Here is a 23,577-nt window from a genome sequence, read left to right as displayed (position 1 = left end):
GTCTAGGTATTTATTATGTCTATGGCGCGCACAACTGAACGGGCCGATCAAGAGCACCCAGCTGGAGTGACGCCACTTCCGTGACAGATTTATCAACAATAACAAAAGCGACGAGGAACACTTTGGCGATCAAAGTGCGAGTCTCCAAATGACATGACGTGGATAAACTGACGGTTAGGAGTTGGTTTGGATTACAGCGTCCTGTCCCGCGTCTCACGGAGGAGCTGCTCATTCAGTGTAAGACACTTAATGATGATGGAGGGATGTTTTCGGCTCAAGCTACCTAAATATTAGCTGAAGTATGATCATTCTCAGGTGTTGACTTACAAAGATACATTCTCGTTTCATGTCTTCTAACATTTAGTCGTCTGTTTTGGTGACTGGTTCTGTCAGCTTTAATATATGAATCTTCGTGCAGTAGCTCAAGGGAAATTCATCTGGCACTGATTTAGTATGTCCTGGTATATTATAAAAGCACTAACCTTTATCAATTTATCATTACGTAATTGTCATGTGGTGACTTGTAAAAGGTTCCTTGTTTGAAAATGTACGAATGCTGGTTATACTCATTTACAGTATGTGGTTGTGGGTAGTGTTGGGTAGATTTGCAATGAAATATTATATATGTATGTATATGTATGTGTATGTGTGTGTGTATATACGTTTATGTGGTTTATGAGGGCACAAATTTGTATAATGGCATGGATATGACAGGTATTGCAATGTGAGGGTGATTTATGAGGACACTTCCGGTGTCCTTGTAATTCAAAAGGATAAAAAAAAATTCTACATTTTTTTTAAAATCTAAAAATGCACAAAGTTTTCTGTGAGGGGTAGGGTTGGTGCAGGGCGATAGAAATGCAGTCTGTACAGTATAAAAGCATTATTAATATGGAGAACCATAAAAACCAACAAATTGTGAAAAACCAAATTGTGTATGTGTGTGCTAGTTTTGTAGTTCAAGCATTGTCTCTTTGAAAGTTATTTCTGTATGTTAAAATGTAAACAGATATTCTGTAAATTACAAAATATCAACTAATTTATTGCAGTTGCCTGTATAATTTAATACATATCTAATCGTCATCCATAAAAAAAGGCATTTTTCGTAGTTTTTATTCTTTAATTTCAGCCATTTTTGTACTGCTTTTGCTCTACAGCTACTATTTGATGTAAGTTTTATCTGATAGGTATTTCTTAATTCGTATTAAATGTGCTGTAAAATGTAAAGACATCAGCTCTTTTTCTTGTAAGTTGATACTCAAAACGCTAGACTTTAATGAAACTGCTTTAGGCAGTGTATTGTCTTGGCAACTTTTTGTTTAACAAGTCAGCTATTGTTCTTTTAGTACTGTTATATGCACAGCTGTCGAAAGAGTGTTTACATGGTGTTGGGTCTCTTTTTCGTGTTTCCCTTAAGAGCCTGTAAACCTGCTCTGACTTGTAACAACATTAAGGTTTTTCATATGCATATTGAGTGTGTTGGTTTGTTGAGGCAGATTAGTGTAGTTACAGCTGAAGGTGAATTGGTCATCTGTCCTTCTTGCTGACCTGGTGTCTTCTTTCTGCAGAGTGCTGTTATCACTGAGAAGTGCCGTGAGGACGCTGAGCAGAGCCCAGTCTCTTTGCTGGTTTGCAGCCACATTTTCCGTTTGAGCCCTGACACTCAAAGGACAAATAACTTTTGTAGTAAAAGTAAACCTTATTTTATGGCACAGCTGTGTCTTTGGACCTGTGAGGACAAATTGCACAGCAGGTGAGAGCATTTAATATTCTTGCTTCTCATATACATATCGGTTAATCAAGGAAAAATGTATTCAATATGCTTATTCATTAGTGGATTAACTTATTTTTGTTATAAGACAGTAAATGCTATTCTCAGTAAAGTCGGCAATAATATGACTTTATTCAGTAGATGGTTAAATCTAGGCCAGTTCTGTTTAAAAATTGAACTTTTAGCCCAGAGGGCTGCAGCTTCTCACTATTTTTTTAACTGAACTGCTTGAGGTTGTCTGACACATGGGTCATGGCATGACACACTTTTTTAATAAATGATGGATGATGGAGGCACCCATACTGTAACTAATAAATGCTGTAAATACTTATATATTTACATGTAGTTAAGTGTGTATATATATAATAATAGTTCAAGCAAAACCAGTATTATGTAAGATTAATAAAAGACTGAAAGTCATGTGGTACAATGAGGACATGATTTATAGAACATGGCTCTATGTCAAGGTCAGCAAGCCTCTTCAAATATCAGATAATTTGACTATTTCATGACAAAGTAAGTCTAGTTCGGGATCATTCAGACAAACAGACAGTCCCACCTCAAACTCACGCCATTGACTGAGCTATGTATGACTCCTCAAACAGCATTTTTGGAAATGGACCTACGAATGGCTTGGTTATTTCTGCACATGTAACTAGCAACTATTTAATATTGTTTAATGACACACTTTGTCTCTATAAACGTTTTGATAACTGTGTATCTACAGTTGCATAAGGTGCACGGTGTTGGCCGGTGCAATGGAAGCTTCTGAAACAGAAGGCCGCACCTTTATGCAGGTGATCAGTGAGAAGTACAGCCCGGAAAACTTCCCTTGCCGTCGGGGTCCAGGCATGGGTGTCGTGGTTGTGCCGTCTGGACATCAGGGATCACCTAGGAAAGGTGAGGCTTGGGTTAGTTATAAACAAGTTATGTAATGTTCCTAGGTGATTTTAGCGTTTCCTTTGGCAGCTGTAAGCTGTTGTTGTGTTTCATTAGTTATTTGGTCATTCTGCCTTCAGACCGTCTGAACCTGCCCAGTGTTCTGGTTTTGAATGGCTGTGGAATCAGTCATGCAGGAGAAGAGGGAGAAATCGCTGCCTTCTGTGCTCATGTAGTTGAACTTGATCTGTCCCATAACAAGCTCCAAGACTGGCATGAGGTGAGTTAGTTAGTCTGAGGATCGGAGGATCCACACTTTGATTTTCATCCAATTTCATATGCTGTTATACTTTTTTCTGGAACACAAAAGGAGAAATTTTTAAAGAATTGCTAAACAACCTTATGTTGTAAAACAGCAATTCAAAGCGAAGAGGCTGTCAAGCTCCAAATAAAATTACAGAAAAAGCACCATAAAAATAGTCCATATGACTCATGTGCTGTATTGCTTTATGTGAGAAACTGACTGAAATGACTGATTTTATGATCTGTAAATATACAGTAGTATTAATAAATAAACATACACTACTGTTCAAAGATTTGGGGTCAGTAAGATTTTTTTTAAAGACAAATGTATCTTTATTCAGCAAGGACACATTCAATAAATAAATTCTGTTCATATATGTATGTGTGTGTGTATGTATATTATAAATTTTTATGTCCCTAAAATGTGTCTTTTAACCCTTTAATCTGTTCTAGATCAGCAAGATTGTTTCTAACATCCCGAACCTGGAGTTCTTGAACCTCAGCTCTAATCAGCTGAGTGATGCAGTCTTGGAGCCGGACTGCGCAAAGGCCTTTTCTAGCATCCGCCACCTCGTTCTTAACAATACCCAGGTGTCCTGGGACACAGTGCACACATTCACACAAGAGATGCCTGAGTGAGTCGCATTTTAAACTCTTGAGGTTTTTGTAGTTTTGAAAAAATATAGACTGATATTATGTATTAACAGTTACTAGTTGTGTACATGTGTGGTATTGATTGCTCTGGCCAGATTTTTGACACATTATGGTATTGATTTTATATATTTTTTTCACATGCAGAGTATTTTAATGGCTGTGTACGTGCAATCTTGCATATCTCTTGCATAAATTATTCAGTTATCATTTCTTTTCTTTGTACCATCATCATGATTCATGACAATGTTGATTCTCATGGGATCATTCACTTTACCTTGTTACTGTATTGAGCTATAAATGATGTTTGAGAGAATTCACTCTGAATTCATTCAATGGCTTTCAGATAACATTATGGCCAGTGAGAACAGCTCTCTTTTCTTGCTTTAAAGTGAACCATCAGACTTTATGAAGGTGCCTCTGGTATGACAGCTCTCCACTAATATTGATCTGTTTTGTCCAGACTAGAGGAGGTGTTCCTGTGCCTTAATGAGTACACCACTGTGACACCGGCCGCCATGCCCTTCCCCACACTGCGTCTGCTTCACATCACAGATAACAGCCTCCACGAGTGGAGTGAAGTACGAAAATTCGGCTCCATGTTCCCGGCACTGGACACTCTGGTCATGGCCAACAACTACCTGAGCTCCATTCAAGACTCGGGAGAAATCCTTCAGCGGCTCTTCCCTAACCTTCGAAGAATCAATCTGCACAACTCAGGTATCATCGTGTTTGTGACAGTTGCTGGGAAAGCTTCTAAATAATCATAGTATGTGTGTAATTGTCTAATTATTACTATTCTAGTACAGTGTAATTACATAAACCCAATAAAAACTTAATTTTTATCATTTTTGTGAGTCAGGGCTTAATCGATGGGAGGACATTGAGAAGCTGAAGATGGCTAAGGACTCAGCTGCTTGGATTGAGTTGGGCAGGTCATTCCAGGGATGAATGTGACGACATTTTCATTTTTGGGTGAACTCTCACTTTAACCTCATTAGAAACTGATAGTAATGTTGTAGAAATGTTGATGAGAAGATCTCATTGCTCCCACCTGCAGACTGCCATCAGTGACCTGCCTGAATGGGAGTGTCGTGACGGATGCCGAGAGAGAAGACGCTGAGAGATTCTTCATCCGTTATCACTTGGATCATTCAGAGGAAGAGCTGCCCCACAGGTATCTTTTAGGCATGAACACTGTAGTACAGACCAGTGGTTCCTAATCCTGGTCCTGGAGAACCCCCAACACTGCATGCTATTGATGTATGTCTTTTCTGACACACATATTTGAGGCCTTGGAGTCTTTACTAATGAGCTGATTAATTGAATCAGGTTTGTTTGATTAAGGAGACATCTAAACTGTGCAGTGTTGGGGGTTCTCTAGGACCAGGATTGGGAAACACTGGTGTAGACCATTTAGAACCTTATTAAATAGTTCTTGGACTCGCATCGTGTCTACACCAGATGCAAGCGATGCAACTAACCACAATAGTGTATACTTGCAGTGCGGCGCGATGCGACAAATCGGCAACAGTAAACTGTTGCCCCATTCTATTTCTTATGTACTCTATGCGCTTGCTCTAATTCTAAGGGTGTGTTCACACTTGTCATGTTTGGTTCGATTAAAACGAACCCTGGTGAGATTGCTCTGTTAATGCGGTTTGTTTAAGTAAGTGTGAAAGCTGCCATCTGAACCCTGGTGAGCACCAAACAAGCGGACCGAGACCGCTAAAAAGATGGGTCTTGGTCCGCTTCCAAACTAACTCTGGTGCGGTTCGAATTAAATATGAACGCAACACGGACCAAACTCTTCTAAACGAACCAAAAACAGGAAGTAATGAAAAGATGTGATGCTATGCGACATGATTTAATGACGCGGAATGAGCGGTACCATCCAAAACAAAATGAGCAGAGGGCAAACGTGGAGCAACGAGGAGGTAAAGTGCCTTTTATGAGCGCTTCGTGAGTTCGCAGGTGGTGAAAATAAAATTATAAGTACATGCAGCAATGAGCGCGCTTAGTCCAGCAGACGGCATTATGTGTGTTCGACTTAAAGCGGTGCTGAGCAGACCGATCGGTGAATGATACTTTGATGTCATACACCGATCGGTCTGTGCAGCACCGCTTTTAAGTCGAACACAGCTTTTGTTTGGGGTATTCGGTGAGTTCCGACACGAAATATATGTCATTCAACCTGACCAATCAGGTTGTGAACGTATCACTGTGCCTTTAGGTTCGGTATCTTAGGTTCGCTGTCAAAAATGCCAGTGTGAACGCTTAGCGGACCAGGACCAAATGTATTGTTTTCATTTTTGGTCCGGACCAAGGGAACCAAGAGAACCAAACTACAAGTGTGAACACACCCTAACACACGTGGAAAAAGGACAAATTGATTTGCAGTCACTTGGTTGCGTCAAGTGTAGACAGCTTTTAGCTGTTTAAACAATGGTCAACAACAGTTGCATCTGGTGTAGACACAGTATCAGGCAGCGCTATTCTTTAAACTGTTGGTCTGTGTACTCATAAAGACAGATGCCTTTGGGTGTTGCCAAAAATGTTAAAAGTGTGCCTTGAGATCCATACATTTCATTCCATTATCTTGTGGTCTGTCCAACTGTTTTTGAACACATTCAGCATAAACATGGTCTGGAAACATTTTGTAATTACAATCAAATAGTATGTTTTTTTATGTTATAGGATTTTGCTTTATTTTAATGCAACTGACTTTGTTTTACGATATATACTCCATATATGACAATTTTGTAAGAAGCATTATTTAGACCAGAAACACACTCTAAGTATAATTAATTATTAAAGGATTAGTTCACTTCTGAATTAAAATTTCCTCATAATTTCCTCACCCCCATGTCATCCAAGATGTTCATGTCTTTCTTTCTTCAGTCGAAAAGAAATTAAGGTTTTTGAGGAAAACATTCCAGGGTTTTTCTCTATATAGTGGACTTCAGTGGGGTTCACTGGGAGGAAGGTCCAAATTGCAGCTTCAGTGCAGCTTTAAAGCATTCTACACGATCCCAGATGAGGAATAAGGGTCTTAGCTAGCGAAACGATCGGTCATTTTCTAAAAAAGAATAAAAATTATATACTTTTTAACCTCGTTTTCCTCAAAAACCTTAATTTCTTTTCGACTGAAGAAAGAAAGACATGAACATCTTGGATGACATGGGAGTGAGAAAATTATGAGGAAATTTTCATTCAGAAGTGAACTAATCCTTTAAATAAAATGTATTGTTTATTAAATAATTATAATATAATTTAATGTAATTATTCTTCCTATTATAAATAATTATATGCCAGATTTGTTCACACCTAGTAAAAAAATATTTTTTCTAGGTGTGAATAAAACAAATATTTTTCAATTACGTTTTACAAGTAAATACCATTACAGTCTTTAAAAAAATCACATTTACTTCATTGTGCTACTTGTATTTATTTGTAAAATGTACTCGTAATTTCTCAGTGAAAATTGTTCCAAAGACAGTTTTTTTTAGTGTAGCTAAAAGTGCTTGCTTTACAGTATTTTGACTTTTTAAGTAGGAATTTTGGTTTGCCCATGTAGTGAAAGGCTGAATTTCGTTTAAGTATTTGCATTTCGCTTTGGAGATATCACTGCTTGGTGACCAAATATGGGAAACTGGCTCCTCTGGCTGAGATCGACCTGAGACCACGTTGCCATGCCAAAGTGGAGGTGCGCTATGAAGACAAAGTGGAGCAGGTGAGCATCCGTTTGGACCAGACCGTCGCAGGGCTGAAGAAGCAGCTGAGGACTGTTGTGCAGCTCCCCACCAGCAACATGCGCCTTTACTACATCGACAAGGGTTCTGCCTTTGGCCCCGACGAGTTGAAATACAGCACACGGGCCTTGCACTCTTACAGCATTCAAGATGGGGATGAGATCCTGGTAGTTCCCAAAACAAAATAACCGTCTTTCTTCAGGATCACAAAAAAGCTATATTTAAATAACCAAATCCACTTTGAATTAGCGCCATCTCATTTCCACAGAGCGAATGGGACTGTCTTTCAGGGAAAAACTTCTTGGATTTGCTGGGGCTTTAGTTCGGCACATAAGAAACACCATGTGCACCTTTGGTTTTGTTGCTGTTATTAAAGGTTTTCTTTTTGTCTTCAGACTTCATGAGCACCCCTGTATTTTCAAACGCCTGTTTCTTCAAGAATAAAGCACAGCACAGGGCTCTGGCAGCCCAGGATGTGCTTTTTACAGATTTTAAGACAATCACCCATAGCTGAAAGAAAATGTTGCACTGCACTGATGTCTTAAAGATGAAATCATGGATATCCATTGCCTACTGATGTGTGTTGTATGCTGTCAGCCGTTAATTACATGCAAAAGACTCTCAGGCCTTATATATTATATGGGCAGTGCTAGATTCACATGAGGAAAGATTTGCAAAGCATCTTATTCACAAATGTTTTTAAATGTCCAGTTCAATTTTATAATCTGATTGAAGAATCCAGAAGGGAATTGCGGCGTCGCATGCATTTGCTATTTAATGTGGGATTTATTTTTATTTTTTTTCCTTTTGAATATTTCTATTAGTACTTTCTCTGCCGTTTTGGAAGTGGGCACTCAAACTTGTACCTCCAATGCAAAGCATATGCTGAGAAAAGTGCTTATCTTCATTTCAGTTGTATCCATATTATGGAGTGTGTTTATTTTTATATTTTACTCGCAGAATAGTGAGATCTGTTAAGTGGCAAAACATCAGTCCACCAAAGATTGTTATGATTACATACACGTATTATATATAATATGATTATTCACAGTATTTATTATTGATTTACTAATTGGTGTTATTTGTTAAAAACAAAACAAAACAAATCAATAGCAAACCAATCAATGTGTATGACTCTATCCGGCCAGCAAAACATAAGCGGGAAATTTGGCTCCTATGTTAATTTAAAAGAATAGTTCACCCAAAAATGAGAATTTTTTTGAAAATTTACTCACCCTCAGGCCATCCAAGATAAAGAGTTTGTTTGTTCATTGGAAGAGATTTAGCATTACATCACTTGCTCACCAACGGATCCTATGCAATAAATGGGTGCCGTCAGAATGAGAGTCCAAACAGCTGATAAAAGCATCACAATAATCCACAAGTAATCCACATGACTTCAGTCCATTAATGAATGTCTTGTGAAGTGAAAAGCTGCATGTTTCTAAGAAACAAATTCATCAAGACGAAATTGCTTTCTCCAGTGAAAAAGTCCTCTCATCTGTATCAAAAGAGATATGCATATTTCTTTTCTGATTCTGACAAGATTACTTTTCAAGCACCATTTATAAGTATAAACAGTCCAAAACATTTCTAAATTTAATCCATGGATTTTAATGTGAGAGGACAACAGGGGATGGACGATTTGAGTCATGTGGATTATGTTGATTATTGTGATGTTTTTTTCAGCTGTTTGAACTCTCATTCTGACGGCACCCATTCACTGCAGAGGATCCATTGGTGAGCAAGTGATGTAATGCTAAATTTCTCCAAATCTGTTCATTTATAATTTACTCTTGTTGATCCAAACCTGTATGACTTTATTTATTCTAGGGGGCATAAAAGAAAATGTTTTTCCATACCAAAATGGAAGTCAATGGTAACAAAAACTGTTTGGTTACCAACATTCTTCAGAACATCTTTTGTGTTCCACAGGAGAAAGAAAATCATACAGATTTGGAATGTAAGTAATTGATGACAACGTTTTCATTTCTGTGTTTTTATCCGTTTAAAAAACACAGAAATGTTTTCTTTTTTTTTTTTATCCTTTTAAAGATACTGCAGCTTGACTAAAATGTGTGTTGAAATGTGCAATGCAAGACTGTTTCCTTACAGTGCAGAAAGTGACAAGTTCATTCTACAGAAGTTATAGGATAAAACCAGCAAATGATTTATTTATACCTGGTACATCAATCAAATCAGTGCTTGAACCTCATTTGCTTGTCATACTTGGTTCAACAAGGAAAAAAAAAAACATGTTTAGCGACTGAAACTGGTGAAAACCTAGTTTGTTGTATTTTTTATATCTAACATGATAGCATGATTTGAAGGATGGACTGAATGGAAAAGCACTGAGATCCTTTCGGCATCACTGTCGGTGTGCCATGTTATGCTGACACTCGCAAATGCTTAGGTTAGTAGTAGATTAGCTTTTCTCTTATGTACTGATAAGTGTATGAAATGATGTGAAAATGTTGAAGGCTTGAACATTTCGGGTTTCTCGTCGGTAAGAAATTATCTTGAATTGAGTTGTAATTCAGAATTTGGAATTAGTTTTTACATCATTTTATAACCAAAAAGTGAAATGAGTAGATTGTCAGAGATTTAATAGTGACTTATATGAGTATAACTTAAACTGAAATGGAACATAAAATGTTAAAATCAGCTTGCATATTTAAGGGTTGTTGTTTGGTCGGAGGAAGAAAGTTGATAAAGATGAAGATTCTAGCATCCTCTATGCCTTTAACACTCTTTCTGCCTTTATCTGCAACCCCTAATCAAACATTAAAGCAGAATGAAGTACTGTTTTTTTCTCCAGAGTTTTCCCTTTTAGAGGATCAATATTTGATGTTCTGTGCCCACCCAGGACATGCTATTGATATTAGGGTTTCACATTTGCATAATTATTTTGTTTTTTTCCTATATGTATGCATTATTGATATTCCAATTTTGCGACCTTGAAGGTAATGCCACTTAAACTGTGACTGGCGCATATGAAGTGTGAAGACAAAAGTTAAATTTACCACTGTACCAGACAATGTTTACCACGTGAAATTTATTTAGCAGACATTTTTCAATCATTGTGACTCACAGTACACTATTGTTTATATCCAGATTTTTGTTAGGATATTATGTGTTGAATTGTTTCTCAGTTAGCATTATCTGTTGTACATTTGCAGTTCTTATTCTTCGGTTAAAGTTCATTTGTAAAGGGTGTGTAAAAGGCTGTTAAGCGTCAAAGGGATGATAATTCCAGAGAGTCATTTATCTAATGGATGCATTAGGCCTGTTATTGTAATGAACACTTACATACTGCAAATTGAGCTGGTGTCACACCATTAATGTGTTACAATTTTAAAATCAGATTTGACTGTGTTATACCATTGATTTGCCAGCATATGTGCACAATAATGTATCTATGTTTGAAAGTTGAATAGACTGGGTCAAAGACTATGGAAAAATAAACTTGTCTTTTACTGACTGTCATTATATTGTTAATATAGTATTTTTTATATTATTTATTGATATTTTGAAATAACATTTATTTTATAACATTTTATTTTTATTATAATTATATATTTTATAGATTCTAAATATTATATATTTAGCCTTATTATTACTTTAAGTAATATTAGTACTTAATTTTTTTTTAAGTTTTTCATATGTTTTATTTTATTTTAGTTAACTAAATCGGTTAATGGTTTTAGTTAACAACATTGCTGTCATGGCCATTTTTTCCCAAATATGTTTAAAGTGATTTTGCTTTTAGTTCCACACTCTAGCATATTTCTGCTTAGCATTGTTTCAAAAAATATGAATATATAATATGTGTACATCATTCTGGCTAACATTTCCTTTTGTGTTCCATGTGAGAAAGAAAGTCAAACAGGTTTGGAGCAACGTGAGTAAAATGATACAGATTTTGTTTTTCTTCTTTGGTATATAATCTTTGGATTTGAGACTTTGGTCTTTGCAACTTTACAGATCTTCTTTATGCACCAAGAGCTTGTGACACTCCAAAGAGAAAGGACAAATTTAAATCGCATCATATGACCCCTTTAAAACGCACCAAGATCTCTAATCTCAAAAGTGTTTATTCCCGTCGCCAGGGTGACGGTGTGGGCGGTGGTATTTGATGACGTTCGAGAGCAGAATTAACCAATCGGATGAAAGAAACGCTCTCCGACGTCACCGTTAAAGTGAGCGACCGTTTTTTGACTACAAGTCAAGAGCTTGGAATATTACAAGGACAGAAACAACCAAAATGCCTCGGTTATTATTTATATTGTGTTGAAGAGCATCAGTGAACTATCGTGTATCGGCTGCAAGAGTTCAAAGTGGCTTGCGTGGAAGTCTCACTCACGGTGGGCTCTTCCCTGAAGGAGCGAGGGGAGAGGAGGATGGTCTTGCTCACTCCGGTGAGTAATGCTATGAATGCTCGCACTGCACATTCTCGCTTCGCCGTTCCCACTGATTTACTCGATTCGGAAGCTTCTGGACGTTTCACTAATTACATAACATCGGCTGGCGAGCTGTCTTGTGTATAAATGTATGAAATGACACTGTTCTGCAGCGGTAAAGCGCGAGTTAGGTATTTAATTCTTCAGACCCAGTCCTGCAGATTGAATGTATTCATATGAATACAGTCTTTTTTGTTTTAAATAAATGTTTGGTATCGTGTACGTCAGTCTGGCGCAGTCTCTCTTTTTAAGGTAATAGTAATATAAACTTGACATTTATTCAAAGTGCTCGGGTTATATTTTGTTTATCCAGTACTTGGTGAAGTTTAGTGATGTAGCGCTGTACACTGCATTTCGGTCAGGTGACACGCTGCTGTAGTACGGGAGACTGGGCAGTGTGTAATATTTTGTTACCCTCTTTTTGTTTTGGCGCTGTCTTAAACCTTGATTTTCCCTTATTTGTCTGCTTCTAGTTAAAGTAGTTTATAAATATACTACTTATTCATAAAATGTGTAAATTAGTGTCATGCAGCGTTGTTACAACCTACCCCACCATCAGGATCAGTTGTAACAGTGTTACGGTAACAAAAAAGCAAAGAAGTGAAATAATAAGATTGAACAAATTTAAACAAAATGGGATTCTGGCATTTGCCACAATTATGAGATTATAGGTCCTTAATATTTTACACAGATATGGAGGTTAAACTGATGGTGTTATAACTCATCAGTTAATGTTACAACACCCCCAGTCTCTCCTATAACATCCAAGCCAGACTCGTTAAAGTCTCAGCAGTATTTTTTTCTTAAAACTTTGTTGTTACATAAGCTATCAAATCTGAGTATGTTTGTTTTAGTAGTATTACAGTAAGTCGTGTGGGTGTGGGTGGTTACTTACGTAAGTTACAATCTCCCATAATTACTAAATTAATAAACTCTCCTTTGATGATTCTCAACAGTTACCCTCCCATATTTATCCTGACTGACTTTTATTGACCTTTGACAATGTAGTATTTTTAGTACATCTGTTCCTCAGTTATTGGGATATTAAAGGGATAGTTCACCCAAAAATGAATATTTGAATGTTTATCTGCTTACCCCCAGAGCATCCAAGATGTAGGTGACTTTGTTTCTTCAGTAGAACACAAACAAAGATTTTTAACACAAACCATTGCAGTCTTTCAGTCTTATAATGGAGGTGAATGGGAATCACGGCTTTGAGAGTAAAAAAAAACATACACAAACAAAACCAAATTAAACCCTGTGGCTTGTGACGATACATTGATGTGTAAAGACACAAAACGATCTGTCTGTGCAAGAAACTGAACAGTATTTATATCGTTTTTTTACCTCTGATTCACGGAATGTCCGAACTGTTCGAACTGTCCTGAGCGGCGGCGCGTCCTCCTGAGCGCGTTCTCAACAGCAGGCGCGTGAGGCATCTTTTTGCATTACCGCCACCTATCTCTCAAGTGGACCATTGACACTATCTACAATCTCAATTAGGAGTGTCAATGGTCCACTTGAAAGATAGGTGGCGGTAATGCACTTATAAGTCTGCAATCCGCCATAAAGCAAGAAGAAGAAGAAGATGCCTCACACGCCTGCTGTTGAGAACACGCGCTCAGGAGTACGCGCCGCCGCTCAGGACCGTTCGGACATTGCGTGAATCAGAGGTAAAAAATGATATAAATACTGTTCAGTTTCTTGCACAGAACGCTCGTTTTGTGTCTTTACACATCAATGTATCGTCACGAGCCACAGGGTTTAATTTGGTTTTGTTTGTGTATGTTTTTTTTTTTACTCTCAAAGCCATGATTTCCATTCACCTCCATTATAAGACTGACAGACTGCAACGGTTTGTGTTAAAAATCTTCGTTTGTGTTCTACTGAAGAAACAAAGTCACCTACATCTTGGATGCCCTGGGGGTAAGCAGATAAACATCAAATTTTCATTTTTGGGTGAACTATCCCTTTAAGCCCAGCTAAACAAGCCATAGAAATCCTGAGAAGTAGCCTCTTAATTTAATATTTTAATTATTAAATATATTGCGTATACAGTTTTATTTTTATATAAACATAAAATGTTTAATTATATATAACTTACATAGAATAATTAAAAAGAAAAAAATGAAAATTTTCTGTAGAGATTTTTAGAGTAATCCAAAGTCAGTGGGTTCACCTTTTGAAAAAAAAAATGATTTGCAAAAAACACCTGATTTGCCATTTAGTTTTAAATGTTAATCCCAGTGTTTTTTAGTTTGTCTTCTTTTTGTAGACAGTGGCCCTAATGTTACAAAATGTTAATTTAATATAACTACATATATAAAGTATAAAAAATATAATACATACAAAAATATAAAAACATGCCATATGTCTTATATAAAATGTTATATTTAATTATTTTATATAAATATAGAAAAGTATATAATCAAAATATTGAATATGTTTATCTAAATAAATTTTAACTGTAATTAATTATTATAATCATATTTTAAACCCAGTCCTGCTCATAAAAAGTCTTAATACGATTCCTTTAAGTACAAATTGGAATGCAGGAGTGTTGAATGACCCAGGGAGGTCATAGGCAATTGCTATATTTACCAGCTCAGTAATATGATCTCTAGCATTCTGGATCACTCTGCTCATACAATCCTTCCCTAGTCCTCTCACTCTGGAGCTACAGCCTCCAAAGCAACACACTGTCCATGGAAAATACTACTGGTGAGCCTCTTCTCCAAATGACTCACTCTTTTCTTTAACTTTAAGCTGTTTTGACTGCTATCCAATGCTGTGAGGTCTGTGGGGGAGAGCGCGTGGCATTCTCAAGTCATCAGTTGTTAGGTTCTCTATTGTTAGCCGTTCAGCGTAACCAGGGTCTGGATTGTAATGAAAGTCTGACATTTAAACTGATGCATAGTAATACTGAACATTTGTAAGCATAGTTTTAAAAGATGCTCTCATATACCTCTTTATTAAACTAGGAATGGGTTGTCATATATGCTTTTATATTTCGAATGTCTCATAGGCTTTATATAGGCCTGTTTCCTTATTATTTGTCTAGTACTTAGTGTGCTTTTATATTTATATATGTATATATTTTATGGCCATTTTTAAATTAAGCTGTATATTTTATTTTATAAATACTGCCTTCACCAAATGTTCCTAAACCCTCTTCTGTATTTTTGTTGTCTTTATAGGTTTGAACATTGAACGGTGTATGTGAGGTATAATGAACCGCCACCTCTGTTTTTCCGTCCGCTAGAACCGAGAACGGCTCTACTTTCAGTAGGTACCCCTGAACCTAACACCCACCTGCTAGCGCACTTTGCACACATGATACCGAGAGACAGGGTTGCAGTTTGTCTCTGGAGATTTTTAGGGAGTGTTAATCCAGTGCAAGTTATTGGGTTCGTCTTTTGAAAAAATTAAAAAACAACAAAGCAGTTTTGTGTGTCTATATACCTGATTTGCAATTTTAGTTGCTCACGTTAATCCCCATTGTTTCCTTTTCATAGACAGTGGCCCTAATGTCAGTCTGTTACAAAATCTGTGTTCCACATTCCTTATTCAGGTAGTCTACGCTCACTGTAAATGATTTAAAAACCTGAAATGACCTGCTGCCTTTAAAATTTGGTCTGATATTGTCTTTCCAGATCAAATAAGCTTTGAAAATACATGCTAGACCAGTGCAAGTCTGATTTGCGTAACATAGCTGCCGATAGAAAGAGTAGATTTCGAGTTTGGTTTGGCAGACTGAGTATTGTTGAGAGGCGAGTCTTGCCCGATTGCTTTTGGTCATAGGAGGGCGGGGGGCTGAGGCGTCAGTTTGGCCACTGAGCTCTTATCTGCTCACGTTTCAGGGTAAATATAGCTGTACCCAGGACTTTGCCTCAAGTCTTCAGCATATTGTTTGTGTTGCTAACACAAACACCTGCACAAGTTTCAGATTTTTTAGGATGGTTCAATTTCACGGTGGCTTCCTGGAGACCAGTTTTGATATTTTAAGTTATACAGCACATACACAGCTAAACTGTTTTCGGGATATTTTTATTGACCTTTTGATGCTTCGTTGCAATTCTTAGTGCATTTTGGTTTCTGTGGAGGCATGTTTCTGCATCAGAGTAACAGACAAAATGTAATTATGTGGCTAACATTTACATTTAATGTCACATGTAAGACAGATATCAAGTCACAACTGTTAAGTCACCTTTTTATTTTTTTACTCTGAGGTGGAAACCGGCTTTCATAGCTTTCCAAATGCTGAAGAGCTAAAAGTAGGTGTTGTGACGTGTTAGATGTGAATGTTAAGGAGCAGTGGTGGTGTGCACGTAATGACAGCAAGTCTATCAGCATGAATGCAAGTGTGGATGTCTGTCAGGCATCACGGGGCTGAACCACGTCTGCTTTGACAAGTCCTCACCTGTCACATGCTTACAGCCGGAGACACTCCCACAGCTCAGACCCTAACCACTGACTAAATCCCTACTGACTTCTTTCATACTGAACCAACATTCTGTGAGAAATGTTAGTATTGTAATACTAACATTGTTAGTTCAAAATCCTATCTCATTCTTCTAAAAAGGTTTTAATTCTGTAAAAAGTTTCTTTATTAGTAGTAATTAATAGCTAATATTTCTCACAAAAGATGACTACAGACAACAGAGCCTGCTTTATGATTTAGCTGAATAGATGAAGCATATTTGTATTCATTGACATACAATTTTGTTCAAAAGATGCATGAAATTGATCAAATAAATGCTATTTGTTTGAACTTTCGTCAAAAATCCTGAAAAAATATGTACAAAAAATGTTTTCACAAAAATATTAAGCAGCACAACTGTTTTCAGCACTGATAATAATAATAATAAATGTTTTCCTGAGCAACAAATCAGCATATTAATGTGATACTGAAGACTAGAGTAATGGCTGAATGTTCAGCTTTGCATCACAGGAATTACATTTTAAAATATAGGCTATTAAAAAAGAAAACGGTTATTTTAATAATGTAATGTTTTACAATATTACTGTTTTATTGTACTTTTTTAAATCAAATAAATGCAGGCTTGGTGAGCATAAGAAATGTCTTTTAAAAAATATTTTAAAAATCTTACTGACCCTAAGTTTTTTAACAGTATTGTATAATACGTTAAATCCCTGAAACCTTGACAATTTTGTCTGTGTTTTGTAATGATCTTGAAGTTAAAAAAAAAAAAACTTTCTTGTGTTCTCCTCATATCAAAATATTTTCCCCCTAGAATATAGCAGCTCATTCACAAGGATCTTACTTGTAAGTGTAATTTAAATATAATATTTAATATTATTTATTTATTAGAAGAATATTATAAATATGCAGTAATAAATAAAGAGAATACATTATTATCAAAAACAGTTTAACTATATTAAATTATTATTAATAATAATAGTTAATTTTACCCTTGTCCTCTATCATCAGTTGCTTTTTTAATGTAAACCTCAAATTTGTAGGCAAGAAGTTGCCAAGTTGGTCAAAACATTGCCTCAGTTAAGCTTGCCAAGTCTGCATTTCTTTGATTGTTAATCAGTTTCCACCTCATCTATTAATGAAGTGCACCACAAACTAAATGTGTTCTACTACCTCTTTTTCTAGACTATTTTGTCGTGGCATTTCAGCGGTTTGAATAGAGTTGCTTTCTCAATACCATATGGTAGGGTTCTTTTGGCTGTTGTTATTGTGGGCAAAGAGAGGGAACACAATGTGAAAGCAGTGGACAACTGTCTTAAGAGTTCTCGTCTGGTGAAAGCATGTTAGGGTCGGTCTGCCATGTGCTTTGGACTGCCTCCAGCATGTAGCCTTCCCTAGATCTATGTGTTGAATTATTGATGCATCTGTGAACGCTGCACTCAGAGAGGGAGAGAGAGAGAGAGTGCGCAGAGAGAAATAAGAAGCCATCACACTGAACCCAACACGGATCAACAACACCAGATACTTTTATTTATTCAGACGCTGCACTGCCTTGTGAACAAGAGCCCGTCTCTCCACGAGAACAAACTGTGCCGCCATAACACACAGCCCGGCTCTGGGGGCTCTCTCGTTTCATTCAAACAGCGGGGTCCTCAGGCTGCACTCGGGCTAAACCACCAATCCAGGCCCCCTATGAAAACAATGGCGCTCATTTTGTTCGCCAGCTTCATTCAGGGTCCCGTGCTAGCAGTGAAGCCCCCGTAGGATGCGCAATATCACCCCTCGCAGTGTGTGTGCTGTGTTTGGACAAGAGTCACATGCTGCTACTCATTGAATATGTTTTCAGGATCAAGCGCACAGAACACTAGAGACCTCAGGGCATGACACTCAAAATAAATATAAAGCAGTCATTCAAAATTCATAACAGGTAGTGTTTATACCCTACCATTTTGACTGAAATTGCCCAACTGAAGAGAGACACTCTTTCCCTAAGGCTGAAATACACACGTAATGAAGCCGCCGACCTTCAGTGTGTGGGATTTTGAGGCATTTTGGAGTTTGTTGGTTGATATGAGCTAAAATTATTAATATCTCATCAGTCAGTGTAGATGTCAGATGGGGCCACTTTGACAAAAGTGTTTGAACTTTTTCACTTTCACATAGCGTGCCCTTAAAAATAACTTATATTTATACATAGCAGCTATGGATGCACAAAATATCTGTACCATTTTGGTTATCAGCTGATATTATATTTTTTTTTCAATCTGTATTGGCTGTTATTGGATATTTAATTGTATTATACATCTAAATTTAGATGTAAACTATCACTTAATCTTAGAGAGCCTACTGTACCATATTTGATACGCAAATTTCTTAGGCCTTTAAATTATCAACATGATAACTTTGCTGAAAAACCTGTTGCACACAATCTACTACATGCTAACAGAATTGCATATTACTTTTTGGCCATATAAATATCAGAAACTGCACAAAATGGCATATTCTTTGCTTAGTTTGGGCCACTGAATAACATTGGGGTGTTGTTTTTCTTTTCTCCATATTTTCCTATTATATATCATTCTATATGAAACCAGGGTGGCCGCTGGTCCTTAAAAAGTATTAAAATGTCTTAAATAAAGTTTTCCTAAAATAAGGCCTTAAAAAGTCTTAAAATGTCTTAAATTCAGATTCAGTAGGTCTTAAATATTTTTGGTCACATTACCACAAAAACTTCTCCAGTCTGACGGACCCAGTGAGTGTCCATCAAGAGTACTTTTCCCCCCCGCTGTAGTTACCGTGTCATCAGAGAGAATTGCGGTTACAGAATACAGTCGAACACCAGCTCGCTGACCAGCCTCCAACTACTTTAAATGGGTTAATGCAAGTTGACTGAAAAATGGCTTGAGAATTGTACTTGCCCGACAGGGCTAATAGCCTGATTAAAACTTAAGTGACAAAATATAATCACGCATCAAAACGCGCGAATGATTCTTCTGATTTTATTACATTCAGCTTAAACAGCGATTGATAATTGATAGTGTATTTCTATTATCAATGTCGCGCTGTTGAGGCTCGTGCTGCCTGTCTCTGTGAGAGACTTTCATGGAGAAATCAAATCAAATGAGCGTACGGCACACATATATTGGCCTTTATAAAGGTAAATGACATCCTGTGGTAAATATTAAAAACATGCAGATTTAAGTATGTAAAAGCTGACAGAAAACTGATGAAAATATTGCTTCAGAATAAATTGTTTACACCACCAAAAATCTCGGTGATGCGACACTTTTGTTTTGTGGGAATATTTTGTATATTGTCTGCTGATATGAAAAGTTCACTGTATATCGTAATAACAAATAGAATTTTTGACAGCGATGATATTTTGTTTTCTTTTTACATTTAAACGCATTAAATATTACATATGTATATGTAATATAATGTGTATTTCCATCACAGGCTTGGTCTTAAATTTCACATAAGGTGGTATTAAAAAGGTCTTAAAAAGTCTTAAATTGAACTTGTTCATATCTGTAGACACCCTGTGAAACTGATAACGTAACTATTTAAAATCGTAACTATATAAAAGCCTGATGTATGAAATATGGTACTCATCAAAAAACACATGCAAACGTTTTTTTTTAGATCAAGATCAGAATACTAATCTTACTGATAATACTTACTGATAATACTGTTAAATGTAATCTTTAGCAAGTCTCAAAATGAACATCTATTTTTCATCCTGTACATTATAATGTTGTGATGCCTAAATTCACTTATATTATTCAAAACTATTTTAGTTTAGTATTCAAAACAATTGTAAGATTTTAGTTTTAGTGTTTAAATTTATTCAGACACAATAGTGTAGAATTTTAGTATCTGACCTTTAACAGTTAATAAATCACAATGTAACGGAAGTGGTAACAGATGTTTTCTTCTGTATTGTGACATATCTGAATAAAATGAATTATCAATAAGAAAAAAATGTTGGGCAGGACTTGGTTCAGCTCACCGGTTATTGATTGGATGGAGGCAAGCTTGCATCCATTTGTAAAGAAGGGGTGTGTTTTAAGTGGACAAAATTATTGGCGAAGTCCGGTATACAGTCAAACTAAATTTATTCAGACACCTTCAACATTTCTCACATTATTACAGTTTATTTTCAAGTTAAACTGTGTCAGAACAAATTCATCTTGATAATGTCAGATAACTAAATGATGAATTAGGTTGAATAGCTGTCAGCTGTTAAATTTAAGTACACAATTAGATAATACCAATTTAGGTCAACCAATTACCAAGCAATGCTTAATTTTGTTCAGTCTGTGGTGTAAAAAGGTCGCATTAGCAATTAAAGAAAAAACACTTAAGCAAAACATGGTCAGGTCAAAGTGTCGGAATAATTTTTGGTCCCAAATTTTTATCATCTTTTTACTGGTAGTCCACTGTATGAAGAATTTTTGGGTATAATATGTCACAGTTTACTTTATTTTGCCATCCTCACTTACATAAATGAACTATAGTCTGCTGCACCCACTTGTAAAAATAATATTAAAAATTATATCTGGTGTCACACACTATTCTGTTGAGCTTAGGAATGCAATGGCCAATCAGAGGAGTTCAGATGATTCATCGTTGAAACTCATCAGTTTTATTGAGTGTGCGCGCGTTCGCTGACTGATTTCCGGACTCTTGCGAATTCTCTCATAATAAACAACAAAGCGCAGATGTACGTACAATGTAAGTAAGAGATTCATTTCACAGTGTATACAGCTTCAGTAATTATAACGATAGTTTGTTTTTTTAGAGTGCCTAAACTCGCGATAGATCAATGTTAGTGATAATGTCACTTTCTATATATAATTTATTCGTTGTTTGAATAACCGTGGAAAGGAAACGTTATATACTTATCAATTTCTAACGTTTTTATTAAATTGCAATCACGTTAAATTAAATTTCAGTTCCATATTCCATTTTTTAGCCTACATGACACCCATGTCTTGTACTTGTCTAAAAAGATGGGTTTATGATGTTTAATACTAGGGATGCACCGAAACGAAAATTCTTGGCCGAAGCCGAAACCGAACAAAATTAAACACTGGGCCGAATACCGAACACGGTTTTTCTAGTTTTTTCCCCATGTATTTTGCAAAAAAAAATTTCACCATTGCATAAATTAAAAAGCCAAAATGTGCTTTTTACTGTTTTGTCTTGCTTTTCAAAGAAAAAAAATCAATTACAAAACAACAATTTAAAAATATTTAACACTGAACATTTTTAACATTCTAGCAGACACTTTACCAACAAAGCACAATTTAACTTTTTTTTTTTTTTACTGTTCAATTAAAAGCAGCCTTGCTGAGAAGAGATTTCTTTTAAAACATTAGAAAATATCGCAGATCCCATTTTGAACACTGTGTGAATATAACAATACATGTATTAATAGAGCTGTTGTAATTATTATTATCATTATTATTGTCGGTAGTCCACTGTATGAAGAATTTTTGGGTATAATATGTCACAGTTTACTTTATTTTGCCATCCTCACTTACATAAATGAACTATAGTCTGCTGCACCCACTTGTAAAAATAATATTAAAAATTATATCTGGTGTCACACACTATTCTGTTGAGCTTAGGAATGCAATGGCCAATCAGAGGCGTTCAGATGAGTCATCGTTGAAACAGATCAGTTTTTTTGAGTGCGCCAGCGTTCGCTGACTGTATTCCGGACTCTTGCGAATTCTCTCATCATAAACAACAAAGCGCAGATGTAGGTACAATGTAAGTAAGAAATTAATTTCACAGTGTATACTGCTTCAGTGATTATAACGATAGTTTTTTTTTTTTGAGAGTGCTTAAACTCGCGATAGATCAATGTCAGTGATAATGTCACTTTCTATATATAATTTATTCGTTGTTTGAATAACCGTGGAAAGGAAACGTTATATACTTATCAATTTCTAACGTTTTTATTAAATTGCAATCACGTTAAATTAAATTTCAGTTCCATATTCCATTTTTTAGCCTACATGACACCCATGTCTTGTACTTGTCTAAAAAGATGGGTTTATGATGTTTAATACTAGGGATGCACCGAAACGAAAATTCTTGGCCGAAGCCGAAACCGAACAAAATTAAACACTGGGCCGAATACCGAACACGGTTTTTCTAGTTTTTTCCCCATGTATTTTGCAAAAAAAAATTTCACCATTGCATAAATTAAAAAGCCAAAATGTGCTTTTTACTGTTTTGTCTTGCTTAAAAAAATAAATTACAAAACAATTTTAAAATATTTAACACTGAACATTTTTAACATTCTAGCAGACACTTTACCAACAAAGCACAATTTAACTTTTTTTTTTTTTTACTGTTCAATTAAAAGCAGCCTTGCTGAGAAGAGATTTCTTTTAAAACATTAGAAAATATCAATAATTCAATCATTTGAACACTATGTGTGAATGTTATAATAAATGTATTAAAACGGTGCTGTTGTAATGATTATTATCATTATTATTGTCTTACTTTTTATTTTATTTTACAGAACAACAGTAAAATTACAATACTAACATTTATGGATGTTGATAAGAGTTCTTGCTTTTTTTTCTTGCGGAAACGCGCAGGAAGACCTCAATGCTTATTTTTGTTGACAACCCTGAACACATATACGCTCACAGACCAGAATACCAGAGACAATATTACTACAATAGGCTACATCAGCGGTTCCCAATTCCAGTCCTCGCACTGGATGTGAAGACGTATGTGTGTGAGTGTGATGTGTGTGAAGACGCTGCACAGCGCAAATCCGTGCATGAATGTTCTGAAGTGAAATAAACTTCAACGGATTTCCCCTGCTCAGAGAGTAGGGAGCAGTGAACACTGTGTAGGGATCATATCGATCGGAACACAGTTTATGCACGTAGCTTACTTCTAACGAGCTGGTTATCTGAATTGGGTGTGTTAACTAAGCGAGACATGCACAATATGCAGAGCTGGGGGGCGAGAGGATAGGAATTGGGAACTGCTAGGCTACATCATGTGTCATTCACCAGTGAGAAGCTGCATAATAAAGAGTGCATGCCTCTCACTCTGTGCTGGTTGCTATTTGATCGTGTCATATCATTGTTCGGTACAATTTATTCGGTCTTTACGCTTATTCGAATTGCCGAACATTCGGTGCATCCCTATTTAATACATTTGGCTGCTTTTAGCCTTACCCTGGAGTTGGTTCACTCTCCGCTTATGAGTGCTATTGTGGCTGCTGTGTATCGAATGACCCCCCCCCCCCCACACTCGTGCCCCCTCAAAAATAATGAAAGCATGACA

General features: G+C 36.3%; 2 protein-coding genes across 6 annotated transcripts in view; both read left to right on the top strand.

Annotated features, from left to right (window-relative positions):
* Positions 1-34: 34 nt before the first annotated feature.
* On the top strand, positions 35-8,600 carry LOC107662752 (tubulin-specific chaperone cofactor E-like protein). Its single transcript, XM_016452832.1, has 9 exons — positions 35-237; positions 1,569-1,753; positions 2,499-2,671; positions 2,791-2,930; positions 3,407-3,588; positions 4,068-4,324; positions 4,467-4,494; positions 4,665-4,781; positions 7,226-8,600. The coding sequence occupies exons 2-9, from the start codon at positions 1,707-1,709 to the stop codon at positions 7,542-7,544; spliced, it is 1,263 nt and encodes a 420-aa protein (XP_016308318.1). The 5' UTR covers positions 35-237; positions 1,569-1,706; the 3' UTR covers positions 7,545-8,600.
* Positions 8,601-11,241: 2,641 nt separating this feature from the next.
* Positions 11,242-23,577, top strand: part of usp2a (ubiquitin specific peptidase 2a) — a 36,718-nt gene continuing 24,382 nt past the window's right edge. The window contains exons 1-3 of one of the 5 annotated variants that reach the window (XM_016452906.1): positions 11,242-11,257; positions 11,466-11,774; positions 15,014-15,101. The gene's annotated coding sequence lies outside the window, so the exon portion shown is untranslated. Of the gene's footprint in view, positions 11,258-11,408; positions 11,775-14,322; positions 14,538-14,557; positions 14,749-15,013; positions 15,102-23,577 lie in introns of those variants that run through there. The other 4 variants (XM_016452907.1, XM_016452905.1, XM_016452910.1 and 1 more) reach the window with 4 other exon arrangements.

This window comes from Sinocyclocheilus anshuiensis, unplaced genomic scaffold (genome assembly GCF_001515605.1).
Source record: "Sinocyclocheilus anshuiensis isolate Anshui unplaced genomic scaffold, SAMN03320099.WGS_v1.1 scaffold1144, whole genome shotgun sequence".
Taxonomy (NCBI): domain Eukaryota; kingdom Metazoa; phylum Chordata; class Actinopteri; order Cypriniformes; family Cyprinidae; genus Sinocyclocheilus; species Sinocyclocheilus anshuiensis.
The sequence above is the reverse complement of the archived record's forward strand: the minus strand, read 5'-3'. Positions and strand labels throughout refer to the sequence as shown.